General features: G+C 36.5%; 1 protein-coding gene across 1 annotated transcript in view; it reads right to left on the reverse strand.

Moving 5' to 3' along the window:
* Positions 1–13865: 13865 nt before the first annotated feature.
* TMPRSS15 (transmembrane serine protease 15) overlaps positions 13866–18421 on the reverse strand; it is a 140164-nt gene continuing 135608 nt past the window's right edge. Inside the window, exons 25-26 of the mRNA XM_027875468.1 lie at positions 15584–15723; positions 13866–14030 (exon numbers count right to left, since the gene is read on the reverse strand). Of these exons, the coding sequence (XP_027731269.1) occupies positions 13866–14030; positions 15584–15723 (305 nt within the window). The remainder of the gene's footprint in view (positions 14031–15583; positions 15724–18421) is intronic.

An 18421-nucleotide genomic window follows, 5' to 3' on the forward strand; every position in this document is an offset into this window, starting at 1 on the left:
TTGATAAAACCAATAATTCTAAAACAAATCACTGAGCATTGGCTCTTTTACTTTTCAGCTTTTTGGTTGGGATGGAAACTAATAGATTAGGTAACTGTAGTCCATTTTTGAACCAATTCGTGTTCAGTTTTATGCCTTCTTTTGCTGGCTATGTATTCTTTTGGTCATAGAAGGAGACCAGATGCCTTTACCTCAGTACCTCTTCCTCCATTCATGACTTTGACCCAAGGGAATGTAGGCTTTATCCCTTGATAGAGCCAGGTGCAGACTGGAAGAACCTCAAAGCTAGGGGGTGTTTTGTGTTCTCCCATTATTATTCACCCAGATCCATTCTTTTCAGTACTGATTACTATGTGCATGTATAATCCAGATTTGTAGAGTTGTATAAATCCTACAGAACTTATTTAATGAACTTTATTCACCAAGATGCTGTTACTGATTTTTGAAAGTATTGATTAAAACACATCACAGAACAAAGGTAAGGAGGTATTTTCTATTTTAATTTAGATTTTAGTGAATGATAATTTTTTCCTTAAGGATAGATTTAGAAATAAATACTATAACAGAGGAATTTTGGAATGAATTAATATGGTGTAGTAGAAAACATACTATGTCAAATTAGAGGGACTAATTTTTAAAGGATGGAAAGATAAGTTATCAGTCTCCACTGATTACCTTCCACCATTTAGTAGCAGATGCTTTCTTTCTTTCTTTTTTCTTTTTTTAATAGTTTTTATTTTTCCCCAATTACATTTCTCCAATTACATCAAAACAATTTTTAGTATTCATTTTTACAAGATTTTGAGTTTCAAATTTTTCTCTCTCCTTCCCTTCCCCTTCTCCTAAAATGATATGCGATTTGATATAAGTTATGCGTGTGCCATTATGTAAAACATTTCCATATTAGTCATAGTTGTAAAAGAAAAAACAGTTCTAAAAAGAAAAAAAAACACACAAAAAAGAATAAAGTAAGTGAAAAAAGTATGCTTCAAGCCGCATATATAATCCATCAGTTCTTTATTTGGATATAAATAGCATTTTCCTTTGTGATTCCTTTGTAGTTGGATCATTGTGTCGCTGAGAAGAGCTGAGTCATTTATAGTTGATCACGTAATGCTACTGACACTGTGTACGATGTTTTCCTGGTTGTGCTCATTTCACTTTACATCAGTTTGTACAAGTCTTTCCAGGATTTTCTGAAATCTGCCTGTTCATCATGTCTTATTGCACAATAGTATTCCATTACATTCATATACTACAACTCGTTCAGCCATTATTCAATTGATGGGCATACCATCAATTTCCAATATTTTGTAATGATGAAAAGGGCTGCTATTAAAATTTTTGCACATGTGGGTCCTTTTCCCTTTTTTGTGATCTCTTTGGGATGTAGATCTAGTAGTGGTATTGCTGGATCAAAGGGTATGCACGGTTTGGTTGCCCTTTGGGCATAGTTCCAAATTGCTCTCCAGAATGGAGAGGCAAGTTCACAACTTTACCAACAGTTTATTAGTGTCCCAATTTTCCCACATCCTCTCCAACATATATCATTTCCCTTTTTTTTTTTGTCATATTAGCCAATCTGATAGGTGTGAGGTGGTACCTCAGAGTTGTTTTTGTTTGCATTTCTCTAATCAAAAGAGATTTAGAGCACTTCTACATATGCCTATAGATAGCTTTTTCTTTATCTGAAAACTGCCTGTTCAAATCCATTGACCATTTATCAATTGGGGAATGGCTTGTATTCCTATAAATTTGACTTAGTTCTCCATATATTTGAGAAGTGTAACCTTTATCAGAGACACTTGCTGTAAATATTGTTTACTATCTTCCTGCTTTCCTTCTAATCTTGGTCTAGTTGGTTTTGTTTGTGCAAAAGCTTTTTAATTTAATATAAACAAAATTATCTATTTTACATTTTGTAATGTTCTCTATGTCATTTAATCATCAATCTATAACTCACTTAACTTCTCTTTCCAGAGGTGATTGGTGGATTCTTTCAATGCCTATTTTGCTCTCTAGTTCCAAAATATCAGGGCAGTTTTTCTTGCAAGTTGCTTTCCAGGTCCTCCTTTTTTATGGCTTTCAGTTAGTCCAATAATTCTGACATTGCCTCTCCTGGATCTGTTTTTCCAGGTCAGTTGTTTTTCCAATGAGGCATTTTACATTTTCTTCTATTTTTTAATTCTTTTGAATTTCATTGATTCTTGATGTTTCATAGAGTCATTAGCTTTCAGTTGCCCAATTCTGACTTTTAGGGAGTTGTTTTTCTCAGTTACCTTTTATACTTTCTTTTCCATTTGGCCTATTGTACTTTTAAAGGAGTTATTTTCTTCAGTGGATTTTTGTATCTCCTTTTCCATTTGTCCAATTCTACTTTTTAAGCAGTTGTTTTCTTCTACCAAGCTGCTGACTAATTTTTCATAATTCTCTTGCATCACTTTCATCTCTTTTCACATTTTTTCTTCTACCTCTCTTATCTGATTTCTGAGCTCTTCTATGAGTTCTTTGTGTGCTTGAGACCACTGCCAATTTTCCTTTGAGGTTTTGCCCACAGGGGTTTTGACATTGTTGTCTTCTTCTGAATTTGTGTCTTGGTCTTCCTGGTCACTGTAATAACTTTCTATGGTCAGATTTTTGTTGTTGTTGTTGTTTTGCTAATCTTTTTTTTTTGGCCTTTTTTTTTCTTTTAAATTTGAGCTCTGTACCGGGGTAGAAGGGGTACTGTCTTAGCCTTCTTGTGCAGGAACTTCAGGCCCTGGCTATTTACCTGGTGCTGCACTTATGTTGCCCTAAGGCCCACTAGGGACCCTCGTGTCTGGTACTGCACTGAGGGTGTGTGTGTTTGTGTGTGTGTGTGTGTGTGGTGCTGCTGGAGGCTATAGGGGTCTGGCAGCTTACCTGGTGATTAGCTGAGGTCTTACTGCTGGTGACCAGTGTATGCTGGTGGGGTATTTCTGCATTTCCCCAGAGCTACACTGAAGCATGTGGAGGTTCTCAGAGCTAACGCCTGCTGGTTCCCCTGGCTATACTGAGGCATGCGGTGGGTCCTGGTGTTGGTGTTTGCCTGCTCCACCTTACTGGGGCTCAGCATTCCCACTGTTTTGCTGAGGTGAAGCTTACTGCTGGCTTGCTGGGTTGCTTCCTGTTCTAGATTGTGCTCCCCTTTTACCTGAGTGATCGAGACCTTTCTTGCCAATCTTCCAAGTTTCTTGGGCTAAAAGATTGTTTCACCTCATCTTTTTACTGGTTCTGCTGTTCCAGGATTTGTTTTGGGGAGCTATTTTATGGTTGTTTGAGATGAATGTGGGAGAGTTACAGCGAGTTATTGCTTATTCTGCCATCTTGGTTCCCAGAAGTCCTGCTTTCTAAATGTATGATTATTTGTTAAGTACAGACTCGTACCATGAAAAAGAAAAAAAAAAAGCCCACAATTTATTGACTTCTGAAACTACTAAATAAAAAACACCTTATAAAAAAGATCAAGATGTATGTTTATGTTTTATGATGTATTTTCAGACAATGGCTGTGAGACTTCAGACAAGTTACTTAACCTCTGTTTAACTCAGTTTCCTCAACTGTAAAATAAGGAATAGCACCTACCTTCCAGAGTTGTGGTGAGGATCAAATGAGATAATATTTGTAAAGCACTTAACACAGTGCTTGGCACATTGTAAGTACTATATAAATGTTATTGTTTTTATTATTATTAATTTCTGGAAGCAAGAGCTGCTTGCATTGTAAATGTCTAGGGCAGAGTCCAGGAGTGGGGAACCTGTGGTCTTGAGGCCGCATGTGGCCTTCTAGGTCCCTGGGCACAGCCTTTCGACTGAGTCCAAGTTTTACAGAACAAATCCTTATTAAGGGGATTTGTTCTGTGAAGTTTGGAATCAGTCAAAGGGAGGCTCTTGAGGACCTAGAAGGCCCTCACATTCTTCACATAATATTTAGCTTTTGTCATACATGCACTTTGGAATCTGCTACTATAGACGATTCCATATTTGTTTGCTGATCCAAGGCTTTGAGGATCATACCCTCTGGCCAGATGATCTTCTATTTATATACTCATAAATCTTCTAAGCAGAGGAATTTAGACCAGGGTTACCTTATAGCTCAGGAATGCAATGATAGAAATGACACAAAGTGCTATGAAATCATTTAATAATGAGGGTATTATTGTTTTATGTGTATATAGGTATATGTGTAGCTTGTCACATATACATTATATATATATGTGACAAGCTACACTTTCACAACACTTTTTTCTTCTTAAAATTATGTAATCCAAGGGCATCACAGGAACATTTTACACAATAACTTCTAGTGTTCTCTATCTTATCTATTTTAGCAGTCTCTAGAAGAACATGCTTAGTAAGCAAAAATAGTTACACTTTCCCCCTCCAGTTCTTATGGGAAATAAGGCTGAGAAGAGCTTAAGCAAATAGGAGAATTATATTATTTCTTTCCCTTTTCTGGGGTCCTTAGGTCTTGTTTCAGCACTTACTCTTGTTTTTTAAAATGGTCTTCCATACCAAGGAACATCTTGTAATAACATGATTAGAGTCATAGTTCACTTAATGTTCCTTATAGCTTGTCCAGTCCCCTCTCCATTTACTCTGTCTCTCCTCTGAGCTTCATTCTTGCATCATATCTAATGCCTATTAGACCTTTCAAATAGGATATCCCAAAGACATCAAAATTAACATGTCCAAAAGAGAACTCATTATCTTTTCCCCCAAATCCACCCTTCTTTCAGACTTCCTTATTTTTGTAGAAGGTACCACCATTCTTAGTCTCCCTGGTTTATAACCTTAGCATTGTCCAATTTCTTCATGTCCATCTAATCAATTATGAAGTCTTGCCACTTGTACATCCAAGTCTCTCACTTTACTCCTCTCTATTCAAACAACCTCAACCTTAGTTCAGGCCCTAAATTAGTTAGTTCAGACTTAACTTAGTTAACTTAGTTCAGACCTCTCACTTAGATTATGAAACAGTCTCTTATTTGATCTTCCTGACTGGTCTCTTTCCCACTTCAGTCCATCCTCCCCAGTGCTGCCAAAGTGATCTTAAGTGTAGATCTGACACTATCTTATTCTATAAACTTTAGTGGCTCCCTGTTGCCTCAAGGATAAAATATAAACTCCTTCACTTAGCTTTTAAATATGTTTACAAACTTTCCTTAGCTACTCCCCTTCATACATTCTGACATCCAACAAAACTTGCCTTCTCTCTATTCTTCACACATGGAAAAAAATCAATAAATTTAACGAAGCTATTAACTGTCTCAATTAGTTTGCTAATTACCTAGAATTCTCTAAGTATTCCATCATGTTGTTAGCTAATAGGGATAGTTTTAGCTCCTCTTTGCTTATTTTTATACCTTTAATTTTTTTCTCTTCCTATTGCTACTATTAGCATTTCTAGATTTCAAATAATTGCAAGGAGAAGAGATGCCCTTATTTACTTCAGTATATTTAGAGTTTTCACCACTGTATATAATACTAAATTTTTTGGTTTTAGATAGATATTTTTTTCATTAAAAAAGATTTTCTTCTGCCTCCTCTGTGTAGGGTTTTTATTTTTGTTTTGCTTTTTGATTATTTTTTTAATTCATGAGATTTATTTTCTCTCCCACCCATGCCCCCTGAATAGGAAAAGGAAGGGGGGCAATTCCTTAAAAAAATAGACACAGATAAGCAAAACAAATTTCCAAATTGGCCATGTCCAAAACTGTGCCTCATTCTATAAGTTTATTCTGTATGTCTCTCTGTCAGGAGGTGAGTAGAATGTTTTAACTTCAGTTATCTGGAATTATGGTTGATTGTTTTGCAGATCAGAATTCTTAAGTCTTTCAAAATTGTTCATTTTACAATGTTGTTATTTTAGATTTCTCTCCAGTCACTGATAATCTGCTTGAACTTATTTCTCATTGGTTAACACACTCTTACTCTGTCATATTCTCCCTATCCCAGTGATTCTGAACCTCTGGCTCTTTGGTAGGCAACTGCCCACTTCCTTAATCCCATCCCTTTCAACCCTACCTTCTCAATGTCCCACCCCAGATCTACCAACCACTTCCAATGAGCTTTCTGGAATGACTGCTCCATATTTAAGAAACTTTCTTTCAATATAAACCTTTTCCTTTCTCCTTCTGTCTTATGGAACTCATTGAGAAATGCTAAATTTTTGGTTTTAGATAGGTACTTTTTATCATTAAAAATATCCTTCTGTACTCATGCTCTGTAAGCTTTTTATTTTTGAATTAAATTTTATTTTTTCAATGAATGAATATTTTTTTTGTGGGATACAAATAAGAAAAAGAGAGTCTATGTTCTCCAGGCATTTGCTATCTAATGGGGGAAGACAACACAAAAAGGAAGCTGAAAAGAGGGAAGGGGAGAAGAGAAGGTACCAGAGGGCATCCCACTATGGGCCATGTTGTTCTTTGGAGTCAAAGCTAAGCAGAGTGGCTGATGGAAAATGAAGTTACCAGGAAGCTCATCAAGATGCTCTGCCTTCCAGACTTCCATTCAGAAGGGAGAGGCAACTGAAGGTGAATTGAAAAGGTGTCATTCTTTGTGGTGATGAGATTTCAGATGATCAGTTTATCCTGGGGTGGGAGTAGGGAGAAGAAGGACATGTTCCATGGAGTCACCAAGCAGAGCCGCAGATGGAAAAAGGAGTACTGCTCAAATTTATGTTATGTAATCTCAACTCACCTGTAGAAAGGCAGTATTTTTATACCTCCCTAAGCTGCAGACTTCCACTTTATGACACAGCATCACTGGTTACTTTTTCTTATACCAGCCACACTTTCACAAATGTTTCTCTCCTAATCCTTTCACTCCCAACCCCGCACACTGGTCATGGTTGGGGAGTTATAGTACTTTTTGCTCCCCGTTGCTATTTCCAGACTATCTCTCTATTGCCATTCCTCTAAGGTTTATTCGATTTATATTTGTAACCCTTGTCCCGAAGTGCATTGGCACAGGACTCTCTCCTTATTGATGGAAATGCATGAGGGACAGGGTAAAGTTGGTGAGAAGTTGAAGACAGCTTCAGTTTGCAGCCAGTTTCTCTTTGTGGACTCTTCAAGCAGGAGTCTCCTTTTCAAGAATTTATCAAACTTCAGGTGTCCTTTGAGTGACGAGTTGTTTCAGGCCCTCCTGGCTTCCAACTTTGAGAGAAAAGAAGAAAGAGACCAACCCTACTTCAGGTTACTGGAGGAAAAGACTGGGAAGACATGAAAGGAGCTGGCAATCTCCATCATGTCCCTATTCCCAGCTTGCTACTCTAGAGACTTCAGAGAGTTTCCCCTTGGTTGAGATCTAGGACATTGTCTCTTGGTTGAGTTGAATTCCCAATGGGAGAGCTCCTTCGCTCTGTATTGTCTGGTATGTATCCTCCTATATATACCTTCTCTGATTTCTGTTTCACTATGAATTGGATAAGTGGTTTCTTTGTTACTTATATCTCTATGTGTTCATTGTGTAATTGGTATTAGGTTAGGGAAGAGGTCAAGCCATGGATATAGAACTTGGGATCCCCCTAGCCCCCCAAAATGACAAAGAAATCAAAAGTTGGCTCAAACTCAATTGTATCCTCTAGATGAACAATATTTAAGGGAGAAGATAGGTATATTTCCTGTCTGATACTTCCTTTCTCTGAGGAGAGCAGAGTGGCAGCTGTGGCCCCAATTTCCTGCTTTGCTTCCTGGCAGGAATGCAAGTTTCTGTTAGAGAAAGATGGAGGGAGAAGAGGTTAGAGATGTCTACTTTATCTTCCTTTCACACACACACTCACACAAGGACAGCAAGCCTCATAAAAGGTGGAGTATTACTATATATGTATTGCCCACTCCTCTTCCTGCATTGGGGCTCACTATTTTTTGTTAGTCTTTATGCTGTTAATTTCTTTTTTTCTTTCTTAATACTGTTGCTAGCATCTCCAGAACTATATCAAATAATGGAGGGGAGAGTGGGTATCTTTGCTTCAGTCCCATATTTTTTGGAAAATGTTCTAGTATATCCCACTGCATATGATGAGTCAAGCTATTGGTTTTAGAGAGATGCTCTTTAGCATATTCAAAAGGTCCTTCTATACCTACACTTTGTAGGGAGAGTGTGTGTGTGTGTGTGTGTGTGTGTGTGTGTGTGTTGTTCAGTCATGTCTTATTCTTTGCGACCCTATTTGGGATTTTCTTGGCAGAGGTACTGGAGTGGTTTGCCATTTCCTTCTCCAGCTGATTTTACAGAAAGGGAACTGAAGCAGAGTTAAATTACTTGCCCATGGTCACACAGCTAGTAAGTGTCTGAGATTAGATTTGCAACTCATGAAGATGTCTCATGACATCATGGCCAGGTACTCTATCCACTCTGACATCTAGCTGCCCTTCTTTGTAGGGTAAGTACTTGTTTAATCCATTCACATTTAAAGTTTTGAGAATTAGACTTATATTTTGGGGAAATTTGTCTCTAATGTTGAGTTTTTTCAAGTCATGAATTTTTCCCCTCTTTTTCTGGAAACACAATATTACATTTCTTCAGTTACTTTAGTTTAATATTTTCTTAAATGACCCTATTCCCATTGGCTCTTCCCACACCCCTTAATCTTTCTTCTTGTATCCCCTCCTCTTTCCCTTTAAGGTTTGCATACCTTTTTCTTTCCTTCTTTCATCTGGTTAACAATTCCTTCCCCCCCTTTCCCTTTCAATTAGTCAAATAGCTTCTCCCTTCTCTTCTCTTTCAATTAATACTGTTCATTAGTTTTTAAAATTCATTTTTGTGCCCCTTTAAATAGTGTTTCTCTTTGTTATCCATCTTCTCTGTCTACTCTGGACTGTCATTGTCTGATTTATAACTCCTATAATCGTCTCATCTCCCTCTATTCTTAATATTCCTCATTCAGTAAAAGCTTCTTATAGACCTATTATGGTCTCCTCCCCCTAGGCAGTTTCTGATACTGCCTTGTAGAGCTTGTCTTGTGTATTCACCTTTTTCATTGGTTCTCACTCCCAGAAGAATGCCAATTCCTGTAGGCAACAGATAGAACAATGTCCCATTTGTCCGGCTCTCCCCTATGGCCACCACATCCATGATTATGCAGCCCACCACTGATCAACACTCTTTCACCTGGTTACCTTCTTTTCCCCATTTGCCTCACAATCTCTCCCTGCGTCCGTGCGGTCCCACTCCCCTAGGTGCCAATTGCCTTTAGGGGTTCCAACTTTCTTCCAAGATAGGAAGAGTAGTTTTTTCAAGTACCAAATCCCCTGTACCATACCCAGAACATGGTTCCCATCATAGAAACAATTTAAGTTGATTTTTCTTTGACCCATGACCTATATTTTAGAGACTTTTGAGAGGCTGTATGATAAAAAAAAGTCTAGTCTTCCATACTAGTGGTCACATAAACTGAAAGTTAAATGAGATGCATGTATGAACCCTCCTTTGGCCAGTTCAGATGAAAGTAAAGTTCAGGTGTTATCCACTCTTCCCACTCCTTCAATCTTGTTTGCATTCTACTTCTGTACTCAAATTATTTGAGATAATTTCCTTTATCCTTCTCTTCCCTTCCCCAGTGTATTAATTTTCCTCCTCCATTTCATTTCTTCTTTTAAAATATATTGTAAAATTGTTTTCACTATATTACACTCTCTCCACAACCCCTAATTACATTAGTGTTTTGAGGGGATACTTGTATCATTTCCTTATATTAGAATGTAAATAGTTCGTCCTTATTTAATCCCTTATTATTACTTTACCTCAACTTTTGTGTTTGTATTTCAAAATTTCCCCTCAACTCTGGTCTTCTTATCAAAAATGTTTGAAAATCCCTTATTTCATTAAAGTTCTATTTGTTTCCCCTCAGATTTTTGCTAGGTTTCACTAGATAAGTTATTGTTGTTATTGTTATTGTTGATCATAAATCTGTATCATTTACCTTCTGGAATAGCATAGTTCAAGCACTCTGCCCTTCTATAATGGTGGCTGCTTAATTTTCTGCGATCCTACTTGTGGCTCCCTGGTACTTGAATTCTTTCTTATGAAGTATTTTTTTTCCCCTTTGACCTGGAAGCTCTGGATTTTGGCTATAATGGCTAGAAAAAAATTCATTTTTATTTTTTTCAGGTTTCTATTTCTACTTTATTCTATTTCAAGGAGTTTTGGTCAGTTTTTCTTGCCTTTCATGTAGTCTATTTATTCTTAAATTACCTCTCCTAGATTTTTTCCAGGTAATTTGTTTTTGATATGAGATATCTTACATTTTCTTATGTTTTTTCAATCTTTTGACTTTATTTTTGATATTCCTATTCTAATGGAGTTTTTAAATTCTATTTGGTCTATTCTAATTTTCAAAGTCTTTTGCTTGAATAAAGTTTTTTATATTGTACCAATTCTCTTTCAAATTCTTTTTTCCATAACTCTTTTTCCCCAATTCTTTCCTTTAGTACTCTCATCTCTTTCCCAATTCTTTCCTTGAGTGCTCTTATTTTATTTTTTTTTTAAAAAGGTTAAACTCTTAAAAAAAAACTCTTGCTTTATCTCTTCCAGGAACTATAGTTAAATTTGTGCCCAAATTATTTTTCATTGAGGCTTTGCTTGTAGATAATGCCCTCTTGCTCTGTGCTCTGCAAATCCCAGACCTGGATTTGGTCCAGAGAACACAGCTGTGGAGCTGATTGGAGCTCCAGTAGACAGCCATTTGACACAGTCACTTTCGGCAACTAGAAAGCTCTGAAGGTTAAGAGTAACAGAATTGCATGCTCTCCATTAGTCTGGGCTTTCTGTAAACTTTAGACCAAACTGAGGGTTGGACCAGAGCCACACAGTTGCTGTTTGCTTCTGTACTTGCTCCTTGCCCTGGACTAGGCATAGATCCCATTCTCAGTCTGCACTGGATCTGTGAATGGAGAGTGACATAGCTGCTAGGTAGCATCAATTTCTATATTTCATGAAAGGTCAAATCCCTCTGTATTAGATCTGGGTCCTTTTCTTGAACTGGTGCACAGCCACAGGCAAGTTTTCCTTTATCCCTGTAATGGAATGCTTGTTGTGGAGTATTCTTGGCTAGATCCTGTTCCTTGTGTCACAGACCTATTTGTCTCTCTATTTTTATCTGAATTGGAAGAAAATGACTCAATTTTTTTCTTGTTTTTTTTTTCAATTATGACTCTATCTGGTTCATTTTCTAAATTGTTTGAAATTGGTGGAGGGTAGGGCTGGATTGGACTGTGTCCTTCTACTCCATTGTGTTGGCCAGTCTTTTCACACCATTCTCAATATTAACTTTGGGTTTGTTCATAATATTTATCCAATCTGGAAAAGTCTTTCCCTCTTGATTTTGTTCAATTCTATATTCTATTTCTATATTTATCTAGGTTAAGGTCTACATTTTTCATAAAAGTTTTGATGTAATAAAATGAGTTCTAGATATGGAATTATAAGTTCAACTCCTGAGATTTACTACATGTGTGACCTTGGAAGTCCTATTAACCTCTCTGAGCCTTTGTTTCCTCATTTGCAAAATAAAATAGTGGAACTAGATACTTTTTAAGGACTCTTCTAAAGCTCTAAAGCCACAAATTTTATTCTTCTTTCTCTGAACAACTCCATCATTTACTTTTGGCATTTAAGTAACCATTCAAGACAATGTATTTTTCTTTCATGTATCCAAGTCTTGACTCTCCACATAAATTACAAGCTTCTTATGTGTTTTCTTCTTTCTCTGAATCCATCAACAATATCTGTCATTAATTTTGCACACAGTAGTTGTTGAATCAAGTCAATGTTAAATCAAATCCTGGGTCTAAAAGTATAATGTTTAGATTTAAGCAAAATTGAAAGTCAGAAGATGTAAAGACAGAAATTATGAAATTAGGCTCCAACAGATATAAATGAAACATTTAATACCTTGGAAGGTATACTAGGACTTTAAATAACTCAATTACATATGAAAAAGACAGAAGAGATAATGTACTTTCTGAAGGATAAAGATTGCCTCAGTGCTTTGGAAGTTCCAAGCTATTCATTCTATATAAAACCCAATAGGAATCTGGGAAATATACTTGAATAGTCACCATAATCCAAGGTGGGTTTCCTTACTGAGGGAATCCAGCTCTTAACCAAGAACAGAGAGGGTATATCTATCTTACTTCATTCCTGGGAGATGACAAACCTCAGAGTTAAGGCTCTGTGTAGAAGGGGCAAGGTATATGTTGATCTTAGGCTAAGATTGACAGGTGTGGCTCTGCCATTTCTGAAAGAGCACATCAATACTTCATTTGAAAAGAGCAACCAGCATCGCCTGAACCTGGAGGGGGTATCTGCCCATTGAAGAGCAAGCCTTCGAGAGCCAATAGATTGACCCATCTAGCAGATAGCCTATGCCCTATGAGGAGCCAGTCCAGTGTCCAAGTGACTTTCCCAGTTCACCTGTGCCGTGTCAGGAGACAGTTTATTGGCCAAATAAGAAGCCTGGCCCAACATATTCAATAGATATAATATATCCTTTGAGTAGTAAGTCCAGTTGAGCCACTTGTCCAACTAAAACACTGTATCCTGGCAGGATGAAGACCAGATGAGCAGTGGAAGGAATTCACCCATCACTGACATTACTCCATAATGAATTTCATAAAGACTCTCCAAAGAAAGAAAGGATGTTAAAGTTTGGAAATGCCAGTCAGGAATTACCTTAGCCACATATGTTCACTACACACATGCCTCATAACCATTATACTTTAAATTTGTTACCACTTTTCCCACAACAGACTTTATATATTTGATGGAGAGTATATTACATGTTGTGGGTTTTGTTTTTTTTTTGGTGAGTGGCATGAAAGAAATACTTTGTAACTACCATTTTTGCTATCATTTTAACAAATGTTTTTTCTAAAGAGTTAATTGATTCTACTGGCTGATTGTTAATAGGAAGCACACTTATAAGGGCTTGTGGATTCTAGTGTTAGTTGTAACCCACAGGGATAACCCTAAAATTCAAGGAAGCAGGCTTTACTCTAGGCACCCAACCTACAAGCGCCAGTATGAATTGGAGAAATTTCCCCAGAGGGGTGATGGTAGAGGGTGAAAAAAGAAGAGATTAAAGTAATGTGAAAAAATCAATATATTACACATTTATTATTTGCTGTACATTTTGATATGCCTGAAGTTTGTGAATTTCAATAGTATTTTTTAAAAGCATATACTATAGTATTAATGAAGTCCTTTGCGATGCAATGCATTTTCCTTTGGCCAATTTTAAAATAGATTTTTAATCAGTTTTTAAAAAAATTACTAGATAAAATGACTGAAGGACAGTAGGTATATTATATCTAGATTAGATATAATGTAAAAATTACAAATATACTTGTTTTGCTTCTAAACATTTTAGACTGACAGAGATGTGTCTATCTTCTATTTAAATAAGGGTAACAGAGAGGACCTGTTCTGACATTAGATCATAATCAAAAACTGGGTAGATCTCATTTTAATATGTGGACTTAAATGTTTTTACTTTTCCCAATGAAAATGCTGGAATGAAAATGCTGACTTTGTACAAAGGAAGCAGAGAAAGTTTAACTTGTGTATACAATATTTTATAATATACATTAAAAAATCATGTATGACCAGAAAAGGAGGTTGGCTTACCATTTAGAAAGTACAAAGAGTGCTGAGTGACAACTTATATGTTACAACAGTATTGAAACAAAATGAGGGGAAGAACTATACATCCTTTATGGAGGATATGGATGAAAATGATAAAGGAGAAGGCATGGAGGCATCCAGGGAGGGAGTACATACATTGAAGATCTGAAGTATAAACTAGAATAGCATAAGGAAACTATCAAGGCAGCATGTTTCTGTTTACTTAAGAGATGTGGTGAAACTTTTTATCCATTTTACAAACTTTGGTATTCGAACATATACCCCAGGACGATTAGGCAATGCACATTGGTATCCAAATGATGTAACACCAGCAAGAAACCACCTATTATTCTCCTGGCACATTAATGGCCCACCAGAATCTCCCTAGAAAATGAAATGGAAAATAAAGTTAAAATATGGCAGCTAAGTTTAGTTTTAAGGTTTTCAGAAAACAAATTCAATAATGAAATTCATAAAGCCAGCAACTTAGGATATTTGGCAAATACAACAAATGCTGTTACTGCTGCTCTGGAATAAACCTCAGAGGTATTTGTTCCTACAGCTGTCTTAAACAGGAGATGATGATGATAATTATAACAATATCTCACATTTCTATAGCCCTTTAAAATTTGCAAAGTGTTCTTTTTTTCTCAAAACAACCCTTCCACTGGTAATTTCTTCATAGTAGATTAGTTTATACTTCCAATCTTCAGTACTGCCATGATTTCATCAATGTGGGTATAGGTTGAACTAGATCTGGGGTTATTACTGGGGTCTGTGAACTTATTTTTAAATTTTTTCAGATAACTATTTCAACATAATTGTTTCCTTTGAAATTCTATGTATATTTATGCATTTAAAATACTCTGAGATCAGTTCCATAAGTTTCACCAGACTATCAAAGGAGTCGATGATGCAAAAATATTTAAGAATTCCTGAACTAGATAGTCTCTGACAGCCCTTACAATTCTTAAATGATGTGATTCTAAGAAAAGATATGATCCAGAAAATGTATAATTAGTCAAATAGTAGAGTATCCACAGACTATTAAAAGATTGAGAAGATCTCTGGAGTTTAAGGTAGATATTCTAAGGATAATTTGTGGAAGAACATGTACAAGAATCACACAGGATGAGAAGGTGGGATTTGCAACACTGAAGGCAGTATCTACATTGGATGAGCTCATGAATCCACTGAAGTATTGAAGCATTCTAAAAACCAAAATGAATTTAGTCAATATTAGATTATTGTGTTTAGGTGGCACCAACTTATGTATCTTACCTTCTCCTAGAAAATAGCTTGCATTTGGCTAGTAGCTGATCAGTAGCAAATATCTTAGTTTATTTATTATTAATTCATTTATTATTAAAATATATCTTATTATATTATGAATATTAAATAGTTGAGAGTGAATGAATGCTTTGTTTTTAAATCATGCCCTTCCTGGCCAGATACATTCTAACCATAGGTGGGCAAAGAGTACAGATATGTCACAATCATAGTTGATTACAACTAGATCACAAGATTTTGAATTTTACACAAGTATTCACACTACTATTTGAGCAAGCTTCATTTCAACTCACCATTGAATCAAATGATTGTTGTAGTGGCTCCAGGAAAAACATTAACATGAGCTGCTATACAAAGTTCCCTGCTATTCTATATTTAGCTGCATGCTTGTCTATTTTCCAACAGCAATTATTTTTAGGCAACTGAAGCACAATCTTAACTCTGGGACAGTTTCAGGGGTTCAGAAACTCGGGCTTACCCCACCCCCCACTCCCAAGCCAAAGTGTAGGGACTTAGCTCAATAAGACAAAAAAAAGTGATGAGGCATTCAGGGTCTCTTTTCTTTTATGTTATTATTTTCTGGATGATAAAGAAACACAATGCAGCTACTTATTCTGAAATTGTAAGTAGTGATTTTAAATATTTACCTGACAGGAATCAATTCCTCCTTCTTCATAGCCTCCACATATCATGTTTTCAGTAATAGTGTACTCCAACATCTGTTGTTGGCATTTCTCATTTGATATAAGAGGGATTTGGGCTTCCTGCAGTATGGTAGCGGTAGAACCTGTAAAAGTGGCAGAATATATCCAATCCACTAAAATGATCAAAATGCATTGCACAATGAACCACCATCAGCCTTATTTATCCCACATATTCACTCTCATCATAGAGCGCCTGCTGAGTGTTTATATAATGAAACTAAATGCTAAAACATTTCCTTTAAGGCACATAATAACAACTGTGTAGTCCATCTGTGGATTTCATCAAATGAATAAAAATAAAGAACTTCTCTTTATAAGGGTTGGGTGCAATGATGTAAAAAACTAGCTGACTTTTGGGCATTTTGACTGGCAAGGCAAGAGAGAAATAGTGTATTCATGTGTTCGTGGTTTTTTTTTTTTTTCTTAAAGACTCACAACAAAGACTTTGATTCATAGACATGAGTGAAAACTGTTCAAAAGCTGTTCATCTTTAATCACCTGAAGACGTTCTTATGTATAATATCATTCAGCCTTTTTACGACTCTATATAAAACAGGTGTAGACTGTATAGAAGACAGAGCTTAGCCTACTACTGTATCATGTACAGGTCTAAAAGTAATCAGATTGTGATCTATACTGATGGAAAAAAAAATAGGATACACTGTAGCAAGAATGTGCTTCAGTGCCTTTTACAAAGTGGATTCATCAACAGAAAAAATAAACCCAAATTTTTGGAAACAACAGTTCCAGGTGGGATTCAAAAGAAGCTGAAGAAGCAGGTGTCTGGCATTTCACAGAAGGTCGATGATAATCATTTTCAAATTGATTTCTCAAGACGGCAATGAAGTTATGGAAATAGCAATTCATATTAAAATCAGTGTGACTGCTGAATGAATGAATTCATCATTCTCAGCTGAGTTTATAGCACTTTTGTCCAGAAAACAGAACAAAAATATTTGTTTCCACTTAAATGCAGAGTGAACCTTCCATTTATGTCTAACATTTAGTAACAGTCAGGAATGAATTCTCCTTGAGTGGGGATGGTGAGCCTGCTGTAGAGGAGCCACTCAATGTTACCTGTTATAAAATCACAGATTTACGGACTTTATTATTATCAGAGAGGTGAAATCAATCTCTTTGGCTACTTGTAAGCAATTCTGCTTCAATATTGGGTGGAAGAAAAAGCCAGGTTTTTAGAAAAGTAACTTTGGGAATTACCTCTATTTATTTTTCAAATGTAAAAACTTTTCAATTCTGTTCCCTATTGGGATTAATAATTAAAAGTTAGCTGTATCTATGGAACCTGGTGCTCAAGAATGACATTTCCCTAAGACTCTCCTCCTTGTTAGAGAGAAAAACCACTTAATGCTGCATGCTTATTTGGGGGCAGAGCTGGTGAAAGCTTGGCAGAGATCCCTGTGTTCTGGCTTCCAGCTTCCAGAGAAGACGCATACAATTATAAATTTTATTCAAGGAGAAGTCCCTGGAGGGAGAGAAAACTCTGGGAAGGAGATATCACGTAGAGCAGCTAGCACCTCCCACATGTGCCTGTTCTGAGCTTGATACATGAGGGACTTCAGGGAATTTCACCTTGGGTGAGATCAAGGACTTTCTCAGTCAAGTTGAGATACCTCATTCCCAGTGGAAGTACTCATTCACTCTGTGTATTGTCTGCTGTATTCATCTATGAATAACTTCTCTGATTTGTTTGCTTGGATAAACAGGTTTATTCACTATTCAGTATGTGTGATGGTATTTGTGTAACTGGAATTTGGTAGGAAGGAAGCTTTTGGATATGTAGCTTCAGACGCTCCATCCCATGTGACCAGGAGCACAACTTGAACCTAGAAAAACATTTTCCTTGGACTAATGCTATTTAGGAGGGAATATAGACATAATTCTAGCCTAGTACCTCTTTATGATGAGAGCTGAGTGGCCAGCCATCTGGCCCTAATTTATTGTTCTATGCCTGAAAGGAATCAAGGTCTCTCTTGGAAAAGGGTGGGCAGAGGGACAGAAGAGAATTTGGAGATGTTTATCTATGCCTCCATTAGCCACATCTAGGCAAACCTAAGTGGATACATATAACCTACATGGGCAACACACACACTACACTCACATACTTACACACATACAACTTTGGAATATTATTTCAAAATCTCTAGGTTCTTCTATTCAGTTTATGAATATCAACTCATCTCCTTAACAACAATATTTGGCTAGGTAATTGGCACATTACAGTCAATAAATTGGTAATTCCACTAAACAGTTCCTGATTCTTTCACAGTTGTTTGTCTTTACTGTATTGTTGTCATTGTATAAAATGTTATCTTGGTTCTGTTTACTTCACTTATATCAATTCATGCAAGTCTTCCCAGGTTTCTCTGAAACTATTCTCTTCATCATTTCTTACAGCACTAATATTTCATCACATTCATTCACCATAACTTTTTCAGCTAGTCACCAACTGATGGTATTCCCTCAGATTCCTATTTTTTTTGCAACCTCCAAAAGAACTATAAATGTTTTTGTATATCCTTAGAGTCGGCTTTACTTAGGACTAATCTCTCCCTCAATTTTCCCTTTCCTTAATGTCTCTTTTCCCCTTTCTCTCCTATTTCCTTGTTGAGTGAAATGTATTTCTGCCCTCTGTATTCTTCCCTCCTTTAACCAACACAGATGAGGAGTGTGGTTCAAGGGTTAGCCAGTCCCCTCACCATCACTTCCTCTTTGTTTGTATAGCTGTTTACTCACACACTCTGATTACGTGACATAATTTTC

Source organism: Vombatus ursinus, unplaced genomic scaffold (genome assembly GCF_900497805.2).
Source record: "Vombatus ursinus unplaced genomic scaffold, bare-nosed wombat genome assembly UNPS02014809.1, whole genome shotgun sequence".
Lineage (NCBI taxonomy): Eukaryota > Metazoa > Chordata > Mammalia > Diprotodontia > Vombatidae > Vombatus > Vombatus ursinus.